Source organism: Tachyglossus aculeatus, chromosome 7 (genome assembly GCF_015852505.1).
Source record: "Tachyglossus aculeatus isolate mTacAcu1 chromosome 7, mTacAcu1.pri, whole genome shotgun sequence".
Classification (NCBI taxonomy): Eukaryota; Metazoa; Chordata; class Mammalia; order Monotremata; family Tachyglossidae; genus Tachyglossus; species Tachyglossus aculeatus.
Genome location: NC_052072.1, coordinates 47144478 through 47164063, shown reverse-complemented (window position 1 = coordinate 47164063; position 19586 = coordinate 47144478). Strand labels below are relative to the sequence as shown.

Below are 19586 nucleotides of genomic sequence, written 5' to 3'. Positions count from 1 at the left end.
AGAGTTGATCAGTGCAGATGATATATTGGTTGCGAGGTGATGAATTGTGACATTGGCGAATGTATATCGTCGCTACTGTATAGTATACCACTGATCAATATAAAGTAGCTAAGATTGAATATTAACCATTAACATTCAATTGCCTAGTACCGAGTAAAGCAAAACCATATTACAAGTTTGGAAACAGCTGTCACAAGAGGTATTGGAAAACAGCTGTGATAGGTCAGTAATTCCCAATCAGCCGATGCTTCATTTACTTGTTTAATAAAGTTAAAAAATGATGATAGTGGAGTTTACTGTTGTTCCTCCGGTCAAAATATTCTGATATTAGATGCAGAGGAGATAAATGAATAGGTGGATCTGAAAGTGGAACTGAAATTGATGGGGACACTGAAGTACATCAAGGAAAAGCCAGTTATAGTGGTGACATACTGGACTTAAATATTTTACTGGACTGGGAATTCAGAAGAGAACACCCGCCTAATCAGCAGAATTTTTATTTTAAGTATAGATACTCTGTTACTATATTTGGCAAGAGCTTTTATTCTTGTAAAGGGTAAAGGTAAGATAACCCAATCCCTCTGTCTTCTTCGCTGATCATCGAGCCTGTATGCTTTGATCTCTTTGCCGTAATAACTTGCTGAAGAGGATCATAGTCTGAAGGAAGAATGTTGAACTGGAGGTGAGCTGGAGCTGAGTTACCCGTGTTTAATTTCTGTTCCGACCTCTATTTTGAATGGCATCTGTCCAAGTCATTTCGCCTTGCCATATATTTGTTCCCGTTTCTACTGTTTTATTGTTGAGGAGAGTATCTTATGTAGGAGCTGCATCGGATTTTGTCAGGGAAATGGCGACACGTACGCTGTCATCCCCAGGCCAAGGTGAACTAGCAGAGTTGGAATCCACACTCTCCTCCAAGTTTGCCATCATCCAGAGACAGTGGCCCACCGTTTGCCAGGGATTATTGTAGATGAGCCTGCCTCACACAAGTATCCTAGAGAAGCAGCGTGGCTCAATGGAAAGAGCCCAGGCTTGGGAGTCAGAGGTCGTGGGTTCTAATCCCAGCTCCACCACTTGTCAGCTGTGTGACTTTGGGCAAGTCACTTAACTTCTCTGAGCCTCTGTTCCCTCATCTGGAAAATGGAGATTAAGACTGTGAGCCTCATGTGGGACAACCTGATTACATAGTATCTCCCCCAGTGCTTAGAACAGTGCTTGGCACTTTTTTTAGAGAAGCAGCATGGCTCAGTGGAAAGTGCACGGACTTTGGAGTCAGAGGTCATGGGTTCAAATCCCGGCTCCGCCAATTGTCAGCTGTGTGACTTTGGGCAAGTCACTTAACTTCTCTGGGCCTCAGTTACCTCCTCTGTAAAATGGGGATTAAGACTGTGAGTCCCCAGTGGGACAGCCTGATCACCTTGTAACTTCCCCAGTGCTTAGAACAGTGCTTTGCACATAATAATAATAATAATAATGGCGTTTATTAAGCTCTTACTATGTGCTTACGTAGTAAGCGCTTAACAAATACTATCATCATTATTATTATTATTATTATAAAAATAAATAAGTCTGTACATTGCTTTGAGGAAAGTATCATCCCATTCAACATTTTCTTTCCGTATTAAAAAGCATCATAAGATTTCCTTAAAGTTTGTATAGGTTTCTTTTCTAAATTAAACCTGTCTTGAAAAAAAAAATGAACTCATGTAATTGCTTGCCGTCTTACCTGAAAACTTTACTTTCTCACATCCGGAGGAAGTGGAGGAGTTGTCAGGTGAAAGAAAAGGAGAAGGAGTACAAAGATCAGAACACAGTGGCCATTGGGCTAGTTCCCATTGGAGTGTAGTAGGGATCCAGGGGAATATGGGAGGTGGAGAAGAGGGATACGTAAAGCCAAGAGTTATTTTGAGCCAAGGAATAATAATGAGGGGGTTATACTTCTGTGGCAGAAGTGAAGTACTGAATATTATATTGACCCCCGGTAGCAGAGTTTGTCCTAGTGGATAAAGTACAGGCTTGGGAGCCAGAGAACCTAGGTTCTAATCCCAGCTCTGAGATGTGCCTGCTGGGTGACACTGAGTAAATCACTTAACTTCTCTGCGTTTGTTTCCTCAACTGCAAAATGGGGATTCAATACTTTTTCTCCCTCCTGCTTAGACCATGAGCCCCATTTCGGATCTGATTATCTTATATCTACCCACCAAGTGCTTAGGACAGTCCTGGGGGCATATTAAGTGCTTATCAGATATGACAATTGTTATTATTAGTAGGAACGGTGTCTGACCTGATTAACTTGAATCTGCCCGAGTACTTAGAACAGTGCTTGACATACATTAAGAACTTAAGAAATACCATTAAAAATGGTGCTTGGACATAATGGTTGAGTTCAAGCACAGTGTTTTCTGATAAGAACTTTCTTGAGATGCCCTTATCTGTGCAAGATTTAACCCTACTTCACAGAGAGCCTCGAAATCCATGAGAAAGTAGGACGCTTATTTTCACGTGACTGCAGACATCGGCAAGGCCCCATTGTTTGACTGACAGTGATCAAATTGTGAACTGTTTAGATCAGCCTCCTTGATCAAATTCATTCATGGGATGGTATACTTTTCTTTACCCCTCTCCTCCCAGTCTCATCCCCGACTCATTCCCTCCTCTCTCCTTTCCCCTTCCTCCCTGTATCCAATTTCAGTCATCATTTTCTCTCTCCTCTTTCTCTTCCTGCCCCTACTTCTCTGAACTGTCCCCAAAGCTCCATCTACTCCAAGCTCCGCTCCAAGCTCAAAGAGTATGAAAGAATATACAGGTGAAACACAGACACTGGCCCTCGACGGACAATGAAGCAGTAAAACACTGAGACAGCATAAGCGAAAAGGACAAATACGTAATACACCAAATAAAAACAGAAGTCACTAGGGGGTTGTGTTTAGGGGAGCAGAATTTCAAGTTCCTGGTGATTGAGTCCCCAGCATACAGAAGCCACAACAATGGCTATCAATCAATCAATCAATCAATCAATCGTATTTATTGAGCGCTTACTATGTGCAGAGCACTGTACTAAGCGCTTGGGAAGTACAAATTGGCATCACATAGAGACAGTCCCTACCCAACAGTGGGCTCACAGTCTAAAAGGGGGAGACAGAGAACAGAACCAAACATACCAACAAAATAAAATAAGTAGGATAGAAATGTACAAGTAAAATAAATAAATAAATAAATAGAGTAATAAATCGTAGCCACTAGGAAATTTTAGGCAGCAGGGGCTGTTCTTTTTCCTGCAGCATGCTGGAGGCAGGCAGTCCAAGTTCAACTGGCCGTGGTGGTTGGGGAGAAGGGGGTTTGAGAGCATGGAGGGAGGTGAGGTGGCGATTGCCAGATGTTTCAATCAATTGTGGTGGAGAGGGGACAAAAAGAAAGAGTAGTCAATAGTTTTTATTGAGCACTTTTGTGCAGAGCACTGCACTAGGACTTAAGAGAGTACAATGACTTTTATACTTGGCCCGATGCACACAGAGCAAGCTGGGAACAAACAGTTCACTTCACCATGGTTTGGTGATGGGGGTTGCCAAGATCAATCAATCAATCATATTTATTGAGTGCTTACTGTATGCAGAGCACTGTACTAAACACTTGGGAAAGAACAATTTCTGGACTGTGAGCCCGTTGTTGGGTAGAGACCGTCTCTGTATGTTTCTAAGCACTTGGTACAGTGCTCTGCCCAATATAAGCACTCAATAAATATGATTGAATGAATGAATGAACAGTATAACAGTTGGTAGACACATTCCCTGTCCACAGTGAGCTTACAGTCTAGAGAGGAAGGTGGACATCAATATAAATAAATAAAAAATGGATATGCACCAAAGTGCTGTGGGGCTGACGGAGGGGTGAATAAAGGGAGCAAATTAGGGTGATGCAGAAGGGAGTGGGAGAAGAGGAAATGAGGGTTTAGTCAGGGAAGACCTCTCGGAGGAGATGTGCCTTCAGTAAGACTTTGATGATGGGGAGAGTAATTGTCTGTCGGATATGAGGAGGGAGGGAGTTCCAGGCCAGAGGCAGGATGTGGGTGAGAGGTTGGCGGTGAGATAGATAAGATCAAGCGGTTAGTACAGTACTCTGCACATAGTAAGTGCTCAATAAATACGACTGATGATTGATGATGATAAGATCGAGGTGCAGTGAGTCAGCATTAGAGGACCAAATTGTGTGGGCTGGGTTGTAGTTGTAGAGCAGTGAGGTGAGGTAGGAAGGGGGAGGTGATTGAGTGCTTTAAAGCTGATGGTAAGGAGTTTCTGTTTGATGTGGAGTTGGATTATTATTGCATTTGCTAAGCGCTTACTATGTGCCAGGCACTGTACTAAGCGCTGACGCAGATGCAAATCGGGTTGGACACAGCCCCGTCCCACATGGGGCTCAAAGTCTCAATCCTCATTTTACAGATGAGGAAACTGAGACCCAGAGAAGTGAAGTGACTTGCCCAAGGTCACACAGCAGACAAGTGACAGAGCAGGATTAGAACCCATGGCCTTCTGGCTCCCAGATCCATGCTCTATCATGGTGGATGAGCAGCCACCGGAGGTTGTTGAGGAGCGGGGAAACACGGACTGAATGTTTTTGTAGAAAAATGATCCGGGCAGCAGAGTGAAGTATGGACTGGAGTGGGGAGAGAAAGGAAGCTGGGAGGTCAGCAAGGAGGCTGATTCTAGACTGTGAGCCCGTTGTTGGGTAGGGGCCATCTCTATATGTGGCCAACTTGTACTTCCCAAGCGCTTAGTACGGTGCTCTGCAGACAGTAATCGCTCAATAAATACGATTGAATGAATGAATTCAGTAATCAAGGCGGGACAGGATAAATGCTTGGATTAACATGGAAGCAGTTTGGATGGGGAAGAAAGGGTGAATTTTAACGATGTTGTGAAGGTGGAATAATAATAATAATAATGATGATGATGATAGTATTTTGTTAAGCACTTACTATATGCCAAGTGCTGTTCTAAAAGCCAGGGCAGATATAAGGAAATCAGGTTGTCCCACATGGGGCTCACAGTCTTAGTCCCCATTTTACCCATGAGGTAACTGGGGCACAGAGAAGTTAAATGGCTTGCCTAAGGTCACACAGCAGTCAAGTGGCAGAGCGGGGATTAGAACCCCCCTCCTCTGACTCCCAATCCCGTGTTCTTTCCAGTAAGCCACGCTGCTTCTCTGGAACCAAGAGATCACGCCGGGAGGCGAGGCAGATAATTGCCAGATACTTTGCTCAGTCGCGGTGGTGAAGAGGTGGTGGAGTTTTCTAGCTCTGCCAGAACTGCAGGTTCATGGGCGTTTCTGGGATGACCATCTGCCATATTTACAGCTGCTTGGGAAACCCCCGTAAAAAGGCCTGGAAGGGCCAGTTTTCCCCAGCGGCGATGGTAGCAATAGTGCAGCTCCCCTTTTAGACTGTGAGCCCACTGTTGGGTAGGGACTGTCTCTATATGTTGCCAACTTGTACTTCCCAAGCGCTTAGTACAGTGCTCTGCACACAGTAAGCACTCAATAAATACGATTGATGATGATGATGATGGTGGCAACCACCGCCGCTACAGATACCATTGTTTACTCCACTGCGGCTGAGGAATTCACTCCTCTCACCCCAGCCGAAGGTGAGCTACTGACAGATCCTGCCTTAGGCCCTTCAGGTGGCAGGACAGAATTTAGGATCTGTAAAACATACAGTTTTAAACTCCGCAATCTCTATTGCTTCCAGGTTATTTTCATCCTGAGTGCCCAGTGACAGCATCTGAGCACGTCAAATTAAAGTTTCACCTGAAGCCATTTGTAATTCTGGACGCACATATTCTTGGGTCTTGCCTTGCAGTCAGATTCCACTAGTAATTTAATAATTCCGAGACAAGAAACAGTATTACTCACGTGGGAGGCACTATAAAAGAAAATGAGTCCTGTCTAGGAAAATAGTCTTTCAATTTCCAGGTGTAGAATTCTAATCATCAGTGTTTAAAAAAATGGTAAGGGCTAGAATTGTTACCTACCCTTCAATTGTTTTTCAGGACTTCGTTTCATGAATAGTCACTTTTTTTTTTTTGCTGGTCAGGCCATTGTTTTCTTATGCAATGAATATTCATTTCAGTAGGAGTTGGGTAGAACTTTGTATCAAATACATTTTAAAAAGATACAGTAAAATCATCTATTTGTATGAAACTAGGGCTTAGTTGAATAACAAAGAGAGAAGAAAGCTCTTTGCAAAGTTTAAATTCTAGGAAATTTCATGAAGTAAGTTAACATTCAAGCCTAACAACTATTATCTCTGTACACTGTTGATTTTGATTTTTCCCTGTAAGTTCTGACCTCTTTAAAGAGGGAAATTCCTTTACCTAAACATTAAAAAACAACTCAAGAAAGAAAAAAAAACCCCACACTCTCGAGAGGGTTGGGCAAAAGATAAAAAGATCTCCAAGTCATCTGAACTCCTCCTCCTTGACAACTGACTTCTCATTTAAATGTCTATTAAAACATAAGCTCTTTGCTTTCTTTTCAGGCTGTTGGTAAGAAGACTTCCAATATTTGTGAAGAGTTGTAGTTTGCCATAGGTTATAAAAATTGGTAGAAATCACCTAAAGAAAATAGTTTCTGCAGTGTTGTTTTTTTTTTTTAAAAAAAACCAACTGCATGAATTATTCTTGCTCTCCCTTTGGGGAAAAATGCCTGTTACCTAACGAATAATAACAGGCTAAAGCGAAGATTTTTATCAGATGTCATCTGCAAGCCAGAGATAAATATATCAGGAAAATTAAGAGCTAAAATGACAGACTCTGGGCCCTCCACTTGACAAGCTCAGGTGCTTTCTTTGGAGTAACAATTTGCAGCTTTTTTTTTTTTCCCTCCCCGCCTTCAGTAAGAAGCCTTTGGGAGCCTTTGAGGAGATCGTTTTCAAGCTGTTGGCATGTACCTGTGAGTGAAGTGAATGATGTGGTCCAGCCAGCTTCTCTTTACTCAGGTAATGAAGAACCGCGTCGGAGTCGTGCGTAGCTGTCCGTCTACTTACTGGCAGAAGGAGGGAAGTTGCTGTGGATGGATTTACTGAACCAAGTCCCCTGATGTCTGCTCTGCTGCGGATTTGTGCCGTGCTTCTGCACTTGGGAATCCCCAGCTGCACTGCCAGAGGATGGACGTCATGGGAACACTGCACAGGTAGGAACTGGCTCTCAGGATAGGTAATTAAAAATTATTCTATTAAAAAAATGATTTACTGGGTAAGGGCACTGAAGATGAGAAAGCACGTATCGCTCCCTTAACCTTTTTGCTCATTGCTAACTGGAAACAATTTTAAAACTGGGGCACTTCAAAAATCATAAGATATTAAAATCCTCCCCTGGGGACTTTACGAATGCCAAAACGCCAAATTAAGATGATGAGCCCAGAAAACGACACTGGGAAAGAGGTGCTCTAAGAAGGATAAAGTGATAAAGAGTTTTGCTGCTAATAGTTAATGCTTCTAAAAGCTGGTTGTTTAAACAGTGAAGATTGACAGTGATTCACATGTGTTAACCTGCTGAAATGAATGGCAGTTTTGTATAAAGGTGCTTACACCTGCCCTTCAGGAATGAAAATAGCAGTGACTGCTGTCCCTTTACGTGCACACCGTGGAAATGAAACATTTCCTCAAAATGACCGGAAAGGTCATTCTTGATCATTAAAGCATGACTCCCCAGTGAAACGCTAACCTATAGTAATAAAAGCCAAGGGGAGTTTCCTGGGTAGATTAAACGTGCTGGAGAGCAGTTTATAAGGAACCCCCATATAAATCTCTGACCAAAAGATTGGATAAAGTGTACTGGAGCCAGAATAAAGGAACCAAAAAATAAGCAAAATAGGAAAGCAAGAAGTTGGCTTACTTTAAAATTGAAGGAAATAGGTTGGGAATAACTAAGGGAGGAACTGGAGGAAGATTTTTGCCCCAGCATTGTGTTTAGAAAGTCTATTTTGACTTAATTGTTAACAGTTATGCTTTTATAACCATCCTAGGATTTATGCCAGAAGATTGTATTTATCAGGCCTGTAATTAAAACAAAGAAAACTTAAACATGAGGTTTGCAAAGGCGGTAGTTAGAAAACATTCAGTTATAAAGTAAAACAATCCAGTTTCTTAGAAACATTCTTGGTGAAGGGTGTCTTCAGACTCCAGTAAATCTATAATTTGGAAAAATATTCATTTAGGTTAAAAGGTTTTGCTGCTGCCCAGAAGTCTGTCTTTATACGCAGAAGAAAGTTGATAGAAAAATTACACTTTCATCTACACTATTTCCTGAAAAGGAAGTCGTTCCACCATTGAAACAAAACAAGCCCTTTTCCTTCCCTAGTCTTCCCAACAAAAATGCAACTCCAAATCTAGGATTTCAGTCGAAGTTCGGGAGGATTCTAGTGTTTTTATGCTTTCAGTCCATTGGCTTATTTTTATTGGGGGGGGAGATGTTGTAATCTTTAGAAATCTTTTATTCTTTTTAAGTGTCTTTATATATGATATAAAATACAAGTTTAACCTTCTGTTTTCTGGAAAAAGAGATCATTGATTTTCATTGGAATATAGAAATTTAGAAAGCGTAACTGGGGTTTTTGATTTTGGGGGAAGGTTGAGAGGACAGTGTTCCCCCAAAAGGTTTTAGTGCTGCCGTCCTGTCCAGGCAACTCCAGACTGAGCAGGCAGTGGTGGAACAGAGAGACTAGGAGAGAGATAAAAGGCAGGGAGGAGCAGGTGAGCAAGGACACCGCTGCTCTTCCCAAACGACCTGGTCGAAGCTGAGCCGGGTTTGAAGAGTCCTGGATCCAAGTGGGACCCAGGGCTAAATGCCATCATTATTATTCAGTGCCAAGCAACCAGATGTGGTGTGTTGTCTTACACGTGGTTGTCCCTTCTCGCCCCCACCCTCTCGATGAAAAGCTGGCCCCTGTGGAGTGGAGAGTAAGGAAGAGACAGCTGATGATGCATCTTTGAAACCAGTAGACAGGCATTTCTGTTTGGGATGGAGAGAAATGACTAGCAGTTGGAAGTTTTTAAGAATCAATCATATTTATTGCGGGCTTACCGTATGTAGAGTACTGAACTAGGCACTTATGAGAGTACAATATAACAGAGTTTGTAATCGATCAATTGTATTTATTGAGTGCTTACTGGACACAGAGCACCGTACTGAGAGCTTAGGAGAGTGTAATATAACTGAGTTGGTACACACGTTCTCTGCCCGCAAGGAGCTTATAGTCTAGAGGGGGAGACAGACATTGATGTAAATAAATAAATTACGGCTATGTACACAAGTACTGTGGGGCTGAGGGAAGGGTGAAAAAGAGAACAGGCCTGGGTACTAATCCCCACTCTGCTCTTTGCCTGCTATGTGTGACCTTGGCCAAGTCACTTAATGTCTCTAGAGCTTCGGTTTCTTCATCCTCTTGACTGTAAGCTTGTTGAGGATCTGTTTAATCATTGTGTTGTACTCTCCCAAGTGCTTAGAACAGTACTCTGCACACAGTAAGAGCTCAATAAAGATGATTGATGGATTAGTTGGACACACCCTGTTTATGGATTTTGGAACATCTGGGTTGAGGATATTGTGAAGTCAAGCAAAGGTAATCTTAGTATGAGAGAGAAAAGACTGTCTTTGAAGAAACAGCCAGAGGAGAGTGAGAGATTGAGGATAGCAATTAAAAAAGGAGAAAGGTGAGACCAAGTATTTTTAAGAGGTGAGAAGGGATGGGGCTTATGGCCCATGAAGAGAAATTCGATTTTTAAGAGCAAGTGGGAAACCTGTTCAAATGAATGAAATAGGTTTGTAAATGAGGTTTACCACTGAAGAAAAATATGAAGATAAAATTGGAATGCGCAATATTTTGAGTCACCTTAAAATCTTATTCCTAACCAGGATTGAATTCATCTACCTCGTTTTTGTATAATGAGGTTTTATCCAATCTTATAAGCAAAACCCAGAGTGAGTAGCTGAACCACTTAAACTACAAGCTTCAGTGATCGGAATAAAATGAGTGATGAGTCAGAAATCTGTCTTTTCAAGTTCCCGCTAGCCATTTGAATAAGAAGAAGAATAATTGCATTTATTAAGTGCTTACTGTATGCTCAGCAAGGAAGGTTAGATATCCCAACCCTAACCTTAATCTGTACAGGTCTCACAGTCTGTGCCCAGTTTCCAGATGAGGAACCTGAGGTCCAGAGAGGCGAGGTGACTTGCCCAAGGTCACACAGTAGATGAGGAGTGGAGCAGGGATTTGAACCTGGAGCCTTCTGATTCACAGTTCTGTGCTCTTTCCTCCTCTCTAACCTTCCCGCTTCCTATCTCTCTCCACTCCAGTCCAAATTTCACTCTGCTTCCCAGATCGTATCTCTGAAAAAAAAAGTCAGTCTACATCTTCCCACTCCCCAAGAACCTCCAGTGGTTGCTCCTCTTGTCTCTGCCTCAAACAGAAACTTCTTACCCTCCGTTTTAAAATGCTGAATTACTTTGCCCCCCTCTGTCTTATCTTGCTGATTTCCCACTACAACCCAGCCGGCACACTTAGCTCCTGTAACACCAACCTACTCACTGTACTTAGAGAAGCAGCATGGCCTAGTGGCTTTTTTTTTTTTAATGGCATTTATTAAGTGCTTACTATGTGCAAAGCACTGTTCTAAGCACTGGGGAGGTTACAAGGTGATCAGGTTGTCCCACAGGGGACTCACAGTCTTAATCCCCATTTTACAGATGAGGTAACTGAGGCACAGAGATGTTAAGTGACTTGCCCAAAGTCACACAGCTGACAAGTGGCGGAGCCGGGATTCGAACCCCTGACCTCTGACTCCCAAGCCCGTGCTCTTTCCACTGAGCCACACTGTGGAAAGAGCCACTGTGCCCACACTGCTTGGGCACAGTTTTGGAAGTCAGAAGACATGGGTTCTAATCCCGGCTCTGCCACTTGTCTGCTGTATGACCTCGGGCAAGCCACTTAACTTCTCTGGGCCTCAGTTCCCTCATCTGTAAAATGGCTTTTGACTCTGAGCCCCACATGGGACAACCTGATTTCCCCGGGGCTTAGAACAGTGCTTGGCACATAATAAGCACTGAACAAATACCGTCATTATTATGATTACCTCAATCTCATCTACCTCACCACCAACCCCTCATCTACGTCTTTCCTCTGGCTCGGAACTCCCTTACTCTCAGAACCTTATTATAAAGCAGTCAGTCAGTTCATTCATTCATTCATTCAATCGTATTTATTGAGCGCTTACCGTGTGGAGAGCACTGTACTAAGTGGTTGGGAGAATACAGTATAACAAAGTTGGTAGACACATTCCCTGCCCACAAGGCACCAAGGGACCTTCCCTGACCAAGCCCTAATTTCCCCTTTCCCTCTCATTCATTCATTCAATCGTATTTATTGAGCATTTACTGTGTGTAGAGCACTGTACTAAGCGCTTGGGAAGTACAAGTTGGCAACATATAGAGATGGTCCCTACCCAACAATAGGCTCACAGTCTCTCCCTCCTGTGTTGCCCTTGCATTTGGATTTGTACCCTTTAAGCACTTGATATCACCCTTAGAGCACTTATGTACATATCTGTAATTTATTTATATTAATGTCTGTATCCCCCTGTAGACTGTAAGCTCATTGTGGGCAGGGAATATGACTGTTACGTTGTTGTGCTCAAATCTCTCAAGTGCTTAGTACAGTGCCCTGCATGCAGTAATCACTCAATAAATACGATTGATTGGAACATGTCTACCAATTCTCTTATACTCTCCCAAGAGCTTAGTACAGTGCTGTGCACACAGTAAGTACTCAATAAATACCATTGATCAATTTTTCACTAGGCAATGCTGCACCTGTATTATGGTAGCAGATGTTATTTATAAAGCCCACCCCCCTCTTCCCTCAAGTTTAACAGATAATTAAAGGACAACCTAATGAAAAATATAATGGACTAGCTAAGAAAAACAAATGATACTTATCTAAATATTTATTGTTTCAGTTCAGAGTGATCATAAGCACTTTGAAGACGGACAGACAGGATTTTATTTCTCCCAAACATTTAGTCTTTTATTGCATGTAAGTATTTTGGGTTTCTTTCAGAGCAGGGGCATAATTATTTGAAGTGCAGAAGACTTTAGAGACACAAATAATGAAATAGCCTGCTACACTATTTTTATTTTAGCAATACAATATGTGGTGACCCAACCTGTCAAATTAAGAGAAAATGACCTGGAATAATAGTGACAGAGCCAGGTTCCTGCTAGATCATCACCTGGGGGGGCCACCCTACTCAGATAAACGCTTAGTACAGTGCTCTGCACACAATAAGCACTCAATAAGTACGATGGAATGTATCTGACCTAGCTTTTCACTTTCTGTAATCAAAACATTATCACTGGGGAAAATCCAGAAAATGCAGTTGATACCCAATGAAGGAAATCCCAGGGAAGAAATTTGCCAGGAAGGGAAAATCCCTGGGAATTAACTTTAAATTCCAACACTCCCCAACTCCCCACCCCTAAGGGAACTGCATCTTTAGCCCTAAAATGGTCTGCTCAATATGGATGATGGCTATAACCTGCTGCTCTGGGCAAAGTTTTCCCTGAAGGAACTTTCTCTTTCTGCATCAAGGAGCATGCCTGAAAATGAAGTTAAAAAGCACAAAATATTAAATAGACATGTTGCCAATTGTGTCAGATGAGAAACAAAGATCAGGTGAGTACGTAGGATCCTTGCAGGACATTAGACAGTAAAGAAGTTTGAAATACACAAAGATAAAACTAGGAAACAGGATGGAGAGATGAAAGCAGTTAAGTCAGAGAAGGCTTCCTGGAGGAGATAGGATTTCAGTAGAGCTTTGAAGATGGGGAGAAGAGTGATCTGCTGGATGGGAGGAGAAAGGAATTCCAGTTTGGAGGGAACAAGAAGTCAACAGCTAGAAAAACTAGATGGAGAACCAGTGAGTAAAGTGTTAGAGAGGTATAATAATAATAATAATAATCACATTTGTTAAGCACTTACTGTGTGCAAAACACTGTTCTAAGTAGTGGCAAGGATCCATAGCTGAGTGAGTACTTTAAAGCTGACAGTGAGGAGTTTCTGTTCGATGCCAAGAGGGATGAGCAACAACTGGAAGTTTTGGAGGAGTGGAGTGATGAGTGTAGAAGAAGATGTTCAGAAAAATAATATGGACAGCACAATGATGGCTGGAAAGGGGGAAGGCTGGAGCCCACTAAAGTAACACTTTCGATGGAGAGAATAATAATAATAATAATGGCATTTGTTAAGTGCTTACTATGTGCAAAGCACTGTTCTAAGTGCTGGGGGTGGGGGATACAAGGTGATCAGGTTATCCCATGTGGGGCTCGAAAGTGGTGGATTCTGGAAATGTTCTGAAGAGAATGATAAGGATGATGCCCAGGTTGGGGGCTGAGGAGGTTGGGTGGATGATGATGATGATGGCATTTATTAAGTGCTTACTATGTGCAAAGCACTGTTCTAAGCTCTGGGGAGGTTACAAGGTGATCAAGGTTGTCCCACGGGGGGCTCACAGTCTTCATCCCCATTTTACAGATAAGGTAACTGAGGCACAGAGAAGTGAAGTGACTTGCCCAAAGTCACACAGCTGACAATTGGTGGAGCTGGGATTTGAACCCATTACCTCTGACTCCAAAGCCCGGGCTCTTTCCACTGAGCCACGCTGCTTCATGGTGGGATAGGATAAGTGCCTGGATTCATGTAGCAGTAGTTTGAATGGAGAGGAAAAGGTGGGTTTTAGTGCTCTTGTGAAGGCTGAACTGACCGGATTTAGTGATAGATTGAATATGTGGGTTGAATGAGAGAGAGGAGTCAAGGATCATGCCATCTTGCTTGTCCTGTGCTCCTCTGTCCGGTGGCTTTGCTTTGTTAGGTGGTGTTCTGCGATGAGGGAGTGAAACCACTTCACTGTGTCCCCGCGGGGCCCGAAAGTACCTGCCTTTAGGACTGGCACCTGTTGGCACAACGGAGGAGAGTTTCAGACCCCATCAGGCAGTTTCTGGCCAAGCCTCTGAATACGCTGGGGGCCACAAACCACAAACAGGCAAGCCGACCTCGCCGGAGCGATCCGCTAATCTTGGCGAGGCTCTTGGAAGTTTTTCATTTCCCTCTGTCCCAAAGGCCTTGGCCCCTGTCACTGCCTGAGTCCCCACCACCATTTCATTCATTCATTCATTCAATCGTATTTATTGAGCACTTACTAGGTGCTTGGGAAGTCCAAGTCGGCAACATATAGAGACGGTCCCTACCCAACAAAGGGCTCACAGTCGAGAAGGGGGAGACAGACAACAATTTCCTTTCATTGACATTAAAGCAACCAGATGGGTAAGGACGGAGGCTTCCTGTCCTCCTGTCCTGAGCAGGGTTCTGATTAAGGCACAGAGCCAGAAAAAGCAGTTCCCAGAGTATTGATCATGGCCAGTATTAAGTACCAGGTGCCCAGTAGGATGGCGGAGAGCAACTTGTGTCACCTCAGCAGAGCGTAGCCGGAGGACAGGCCAAGTCCCTAGGAGATATGAGGCTGTCCTTTGCTGCAACGACATTTTATCATTGTTGGGAGAGCCTTGACACCAGTCAGCAAGCTCAGACACTGAAGGGAGCAGTGGCAGTCTCCTGGGGAGGTGGGTGGGAGCATTCCTAATGTCGCCAGCTGAACCAGACTGTTCACCAGGGTCCTGGACAGCCAATATGGGGTCCGTGTAAAGGTCTCTGGGCCATCCCGGCCCTGCTCCCTACTGTAGGGAGTTGGCCGAGGTCTCCTTAACCCTGGGAGCTCAATAATAGTAATAATAATGATGATAGTAGTAATAATAATGATGTCATTTGTTAAGTGCTTACTATGTACAAAGCACTGTTCTAAGCGCTGGGGGGATACAAGGTGATCAGGTTGTCCCACGTGGGGCTCACAGTCTTCATCCCCATTTTACAGATGAGGGAACTGAGGCTCCGAGAAGTTAAATGACTTGCCCAAGGTCACACAGCAGACATGGTGGAGCGTAGTAATAGTAGTAATAATAATAATAAGAATGATGAGGGAATTTGTTAGGCGCCTTCTATGTGCCAAGCTCCCTTCTAAGCACTGGGGGAGATACAAGGTAATCAGATTGTCCCACGTGGGGCTCACAGTCTTAATCCCCATTTAACAGATGAGGTAACTGAGGCACAGAGAAGTTAAGTGACTTGCCCAAAGTCACACAACAGACAAATGGCTGAGTTAGGATTAGAACCCATGACCTCTGGCTCCCAAGCCCGTGCTCTTTCCACTGAGCCATGCTGCTTCAAATTGTTAAGCACTTACGATGAGCCAAGCACTGTTCTAAGCACGGGGGTAGATGCAAGGTAGGTTGTCCCACACGGGGCTCACAGTCTTAACCCCCATTTTACAGATGAGGTAACTGAGGCACAGAATAGTAAAGTGATTTGCCCAAGGTCACACAGCAGACAAGTAACAGAGCCGGGATTAGAACCCACATCCTCTGAATGGAGAGAGCAGCAGCACTGAGAGCCAGGTGGGGTAGGAGACAGCTGACTTAGTTTATTAGAATCACCCTGAAGGTTCCCGGGCTGTGAGACAATTCAGTCAAGCAACTTCCTTCTAGACTGTGAGCCCACTGTTGGGTAGGGACCGCCTCTATATGTTGCTAAATTGTACTTCCCAAGCGCTTAGTACAGTGCTCTGCACACAGTAAGCGCTCAGTAAATATGATTGAACGATTGAATGAACTTCCCAGACAAGGACACGAGAGATTTTTTGTGAGTGTAAGGCGGGTTTCTGGTGTGCAGAAGGACCGACTCAGGAGCTTAGGATTTGAGCTGTAGCCAGGAGCTCTGTGGACTGTCCTGGAGTGCCAGACTGGCCTTCTCGGTGGCCCAGGTGGGTTTCGGCCCGGTGGTTGTGGGGCAGTGTGATAGGACCCGTCCTGTTCATCTGTGCAGAAAGGGGCTGGAAGGGAAATAGCTCCCTGGAGAAGGTTACCGGGGATGGTGGAGGCCGGCCCTCTTTGTGCGGGGCTCCCTGTTAACAGCAAGACTTCTGGCTGGAAATGACCCCGCAGCAAGCAGGCCGGCTGCAGATGGGTCGGCAGATCATAGAGACGCAGGAGGCGGGCCGGCAGCAAGAAGGCTGGCAGAGGGCAGGCGCACAGCAGCTGGAGTCGCAGCAAGCCGGCTTGCAGCAGACGGGCACGCAACAGACTGGGCGGCTGCACACTGGGCGGCAGAGGAGGGACACGCAGGAAGTGGGGTGGCAACACGTGGAGTCGCAGCAAGAGGGCTGGCAGCGAGAGTCTCCGCAGGAGACACTCGGGCAGGGGGTGGACACGCAGCAGACTAGCTTACAGCACACGGGGATGCGGCAGACTGGCTTGCAGCAAACGGGGATGGAACAAGAGTCTGGACAGCCAGCGGGTGGGCAGCAAGCTGACTGGCCACAAGAGTCTTGGCAGCAAGCTGATAGGCAGCAGGAGTCTTGGCCACAAGACTGTTGGCAAGAAGATGGCGAGCAGGAGCTGGCACAGGCCAACTGGCAGGGGCTGGGGCCACAGGGTGACTGGCAGCCGGTGGGCACGCTGCAAACCGGCCGGCAGAGGAGAGCCACGCGGCAGGTGGGTGGGCAGCACACCGTGCCACAGCAAGCGGGCTGGCTGCAGCTGGGTTCGCAACAGGATGGCGCGCAGCAGGGAGGTTCGCAGCAGGTCTCTTGGCAGTTGTCCAGGGGATACGAAGAAATGTTGCAAGAACCGGGCAGGCAGACGAAGCTCCCGCCACTGCCCTCGCTCAAACAGATGGAGACGGCAGAATCCATGGGAACGCAGAGCCCGGGGCAGCAGGTGGTGGCCATATCGTCAGTGAGTTGGGCTGGTTGGTGACAAGTGGGACAAGAATGACCATCTTCCCACTGTGTGGGGCTTTTATATCCACCGAGCCTGGTCCAAATCGTGGCAGGGCATCTTTTCCTTGTTATTGTGAATGCTGTATGGGTCAACTTCCTTCTGAACTGCTCATTAGCCGTGGATTTAGGTACGAATGAAATGTTGTTCAACTCATAACATCCTTATTTTGGTTTGTGGTTGATAAGGTGCATCCATACTGCTACATGCATCTCCTTAGCGTCTAAACATAAGGCTGTAAGCTCACTATGGGCAGGGAATGTGTCTGTTTATTGTTATATTGTAATAATAATAATAATAATGATGATGATGATGATGATGATGGATTTTTGTTAAGCACTTACTATGTGCCAAGCACTGTTCTTAAGCATTGGTGGTGGGGGGATACAAGGTAATCAGGTTGTCCCACATGTGGCTCACAGTTTTAATCTCCATTTTACAGATGAGGGAACTGAAGCCCAGAGAATAATAATAATAATAATAATGTTGGTATTTGTTAAGTGCTTACTATGTGCCAAGCACTGTTCTAAGTGCTGGTGTAGATACAAGGTAATCAGGTTGTCCCACGTGGGGCGCACAGTCTTCATCCCCATTTTACAGATGAGGGAACTGAGGCCCAGAGAAGTGAAGTGACTTGCTCAAAGTCACACAGCAGACAAGCGGCAGAGTCAGGATTAGAACCCATGACCTCTGACCCCCAAACCCCTACTCTTTCCACTGAGCCATGCTGCTTCTCCGTTGTACTCTCCCAAACATCTAGGACAGTGCTCTGTACAAAGTAAGTGCTCAGTAAATACGATTGAACGACTGTCAAGCATCTCAGCAGCAGGGGGGCTTCAGCCGTGGGACCTGCTGGTGTGTGATGATTGGGTGGGCGAGGATTGGGTGGAGAGACGGTACCAAATTAGCGATTCTGGGACCCTGTTCCACAATGGCTGATGAGCGATTGTGACATTCACTTCAAGTAGCCCCACACTCAGGAGGGTGGGGAGGAACCCAGGAGATGCACTCCTAACCGCCTTTCCCTGAGGGAAGTCTTTTTGTTTTTTGGGGGTTTTTTTTCACTGATATTGTTAAGCACTTACTATGTGCCAGTCCCTGTACTAAGCCCCGGGGGCAGATACAAGATAACCTGGTTGGACACAGTCCCTATTCCACATAGGCCTCAATCTTAATCGCCATTTTACAGATGAAGGAACTGGGACGCAGAGAAGTGAAGCGACTTGCCCAAGGTCACACAGCAGAATTAGAACCCAGGTTCTCTAACTCCCAGGCCTGTGATCTTTCCACTAGGCCACACCGCTTCTCAGTTAAATTGTAAGCTTGTTTTGGGCAGGGGATGTGTCTTCCAACTCCGTTATATTGCACTCTCCCAAGAGCCCAGTTCAGTGGTCTACTCACAGTAAGTGAGTAGAATATATGTTGCCAACTTGTACTTCCCAAACGCTTAGTACAGTGCTCTGCACACAGTAAGCGCTCAATAAATATGATTGAATGAAGTGCTCATAAGTACTTTGAGTACAATGAGCTCATAAGCTCATTGATTAAGTTAAGCAGCTACTAATTTCATACATGTTGTTAACTTGGAACTGAGTCAATCAGGGATGATTGGGAAGGATGTAGGAGGGGACAGATAGTTGGAGGGGAAGTCCATTAGCCATTTTAGGGGGAACAGATATGAGCTGTGATCCTAGGAGGGTAGCACATGTGGAAGGCTCAGAGCTATGACCCAGGAAGGACAAAGAACAGGGGATGGGATCAGAGATAGGATCTGGGGGCTCAGCTCCCTTGAAGTTTAGGATCCAGAGGGTAGTACTCTGGAGGTGCAAGTCTCCTGCACCCAAGGGGGAGAAAGTATCAGTGGAAGGGGAGTCCTGGAATCATTATTATTAATAATAATGGTATTTATTGAGCACTTACTGTATGCAAAGCACTGTACTAAGCGCTTGGGAGAGGACAGTGTGACATCAGATGCATTCCCTGCCCACAGTGAGCTCACAGTCTAGAGGGGGAGATAGACACTAATATAAATAAATTACAGATATATACAGATATGTACATATGTGCTGTGGGGAAGGGAAGGAGTGTGAATGAAGGAGCAAACATGAGTGGTGAAGAAGAGAGTGGGAGAAGAGGAGAGGAGGGCTCAGTCAGGGAAGACTTCCTGGAGGAGATGTGCCTTCAGTAAGGCTTTGAAGTGGGGGAGAGGAATTATCTGCCTGATATGAGGAGGGAGGTAGGATGTGGGTGAGAGGTTGGCGGTGAGATAGGCCCTAAGCGCTTAACAAATACCACAGTCTATTTCATCAGTCTGTACAGAGCCCTGCCTTAAGAACTTGGAGAGGGAAGCGTACAGGTAACCGTACCTAAAAGGAGCAAATACCGTGAGCACCCCAGCCTAGCAATTCCTTTAGAAAGACCCAGGCTTCAGCCAAAACAGGGAAGGGGGGGGATCTCCAAAGACAATGGAAGATGGACAAGAGAGATACTACCTGTTTACCTAGGCAAACAACAGAAACAACAGAACAGAAATCCCCTCTTTCCTCTCTGCCCCTCATCCCCCCTCCATGCCCCCGCCTTACCTCCTTCCCCTCCCCACAGCACCTGTATGTGTGTATATATATATATAAATCTGTACAAATTATATAT

At 44.9% G+C, this 19586-nt stretch overlaps 2 protein-coding genes across 2 annotated transcripts in view; one reads left to right on the top strand and one right to left on the bottom strand.

Annotated features, from left to right (window-relative positions):
• The first annotated feature begins 7094 nt into the window (after positions 1 to 7094).
• The window catches only part of TSPEAR (thrombospondin type laminin G domain and EAR repeats), a 196812-nt gene continuing 184320 nt past the window's right edge, over positions 7095 to 19586 (top strand). Inside the window, exon 1 of the mRNA XM_038749174.1 lies at positions 7095 to 7188. Within this exon, the coding sequence (XP_038605102.1) occupies positions 7095 to 7188 (94 nt within the window). The remainder of the gene's footprint in view (positions 7189 to 19586) is intronic.
• On the bottom strand, positions 16067 to 16852 carry LOC119930640 (keratin-associated protein 10-3-like). Its single transcript, XM_038749178.1, has one exon. The coding sequence runs from the start codon at positions 16850 to 16852 to the stop codon at positions 16067 to 16069; it is 786 nt and encodes a 261-aa protein (XP_038605106.1).

Coding starts and splice junctions, on each gene's coding strand:
- LOC119930640 (XM_038749178.1), bottom strand. CDS start 16,852: ATGGATTCTGCCGTCTCCATCTGTTTGAGCGAGGGCAGTGGCGGGAGC.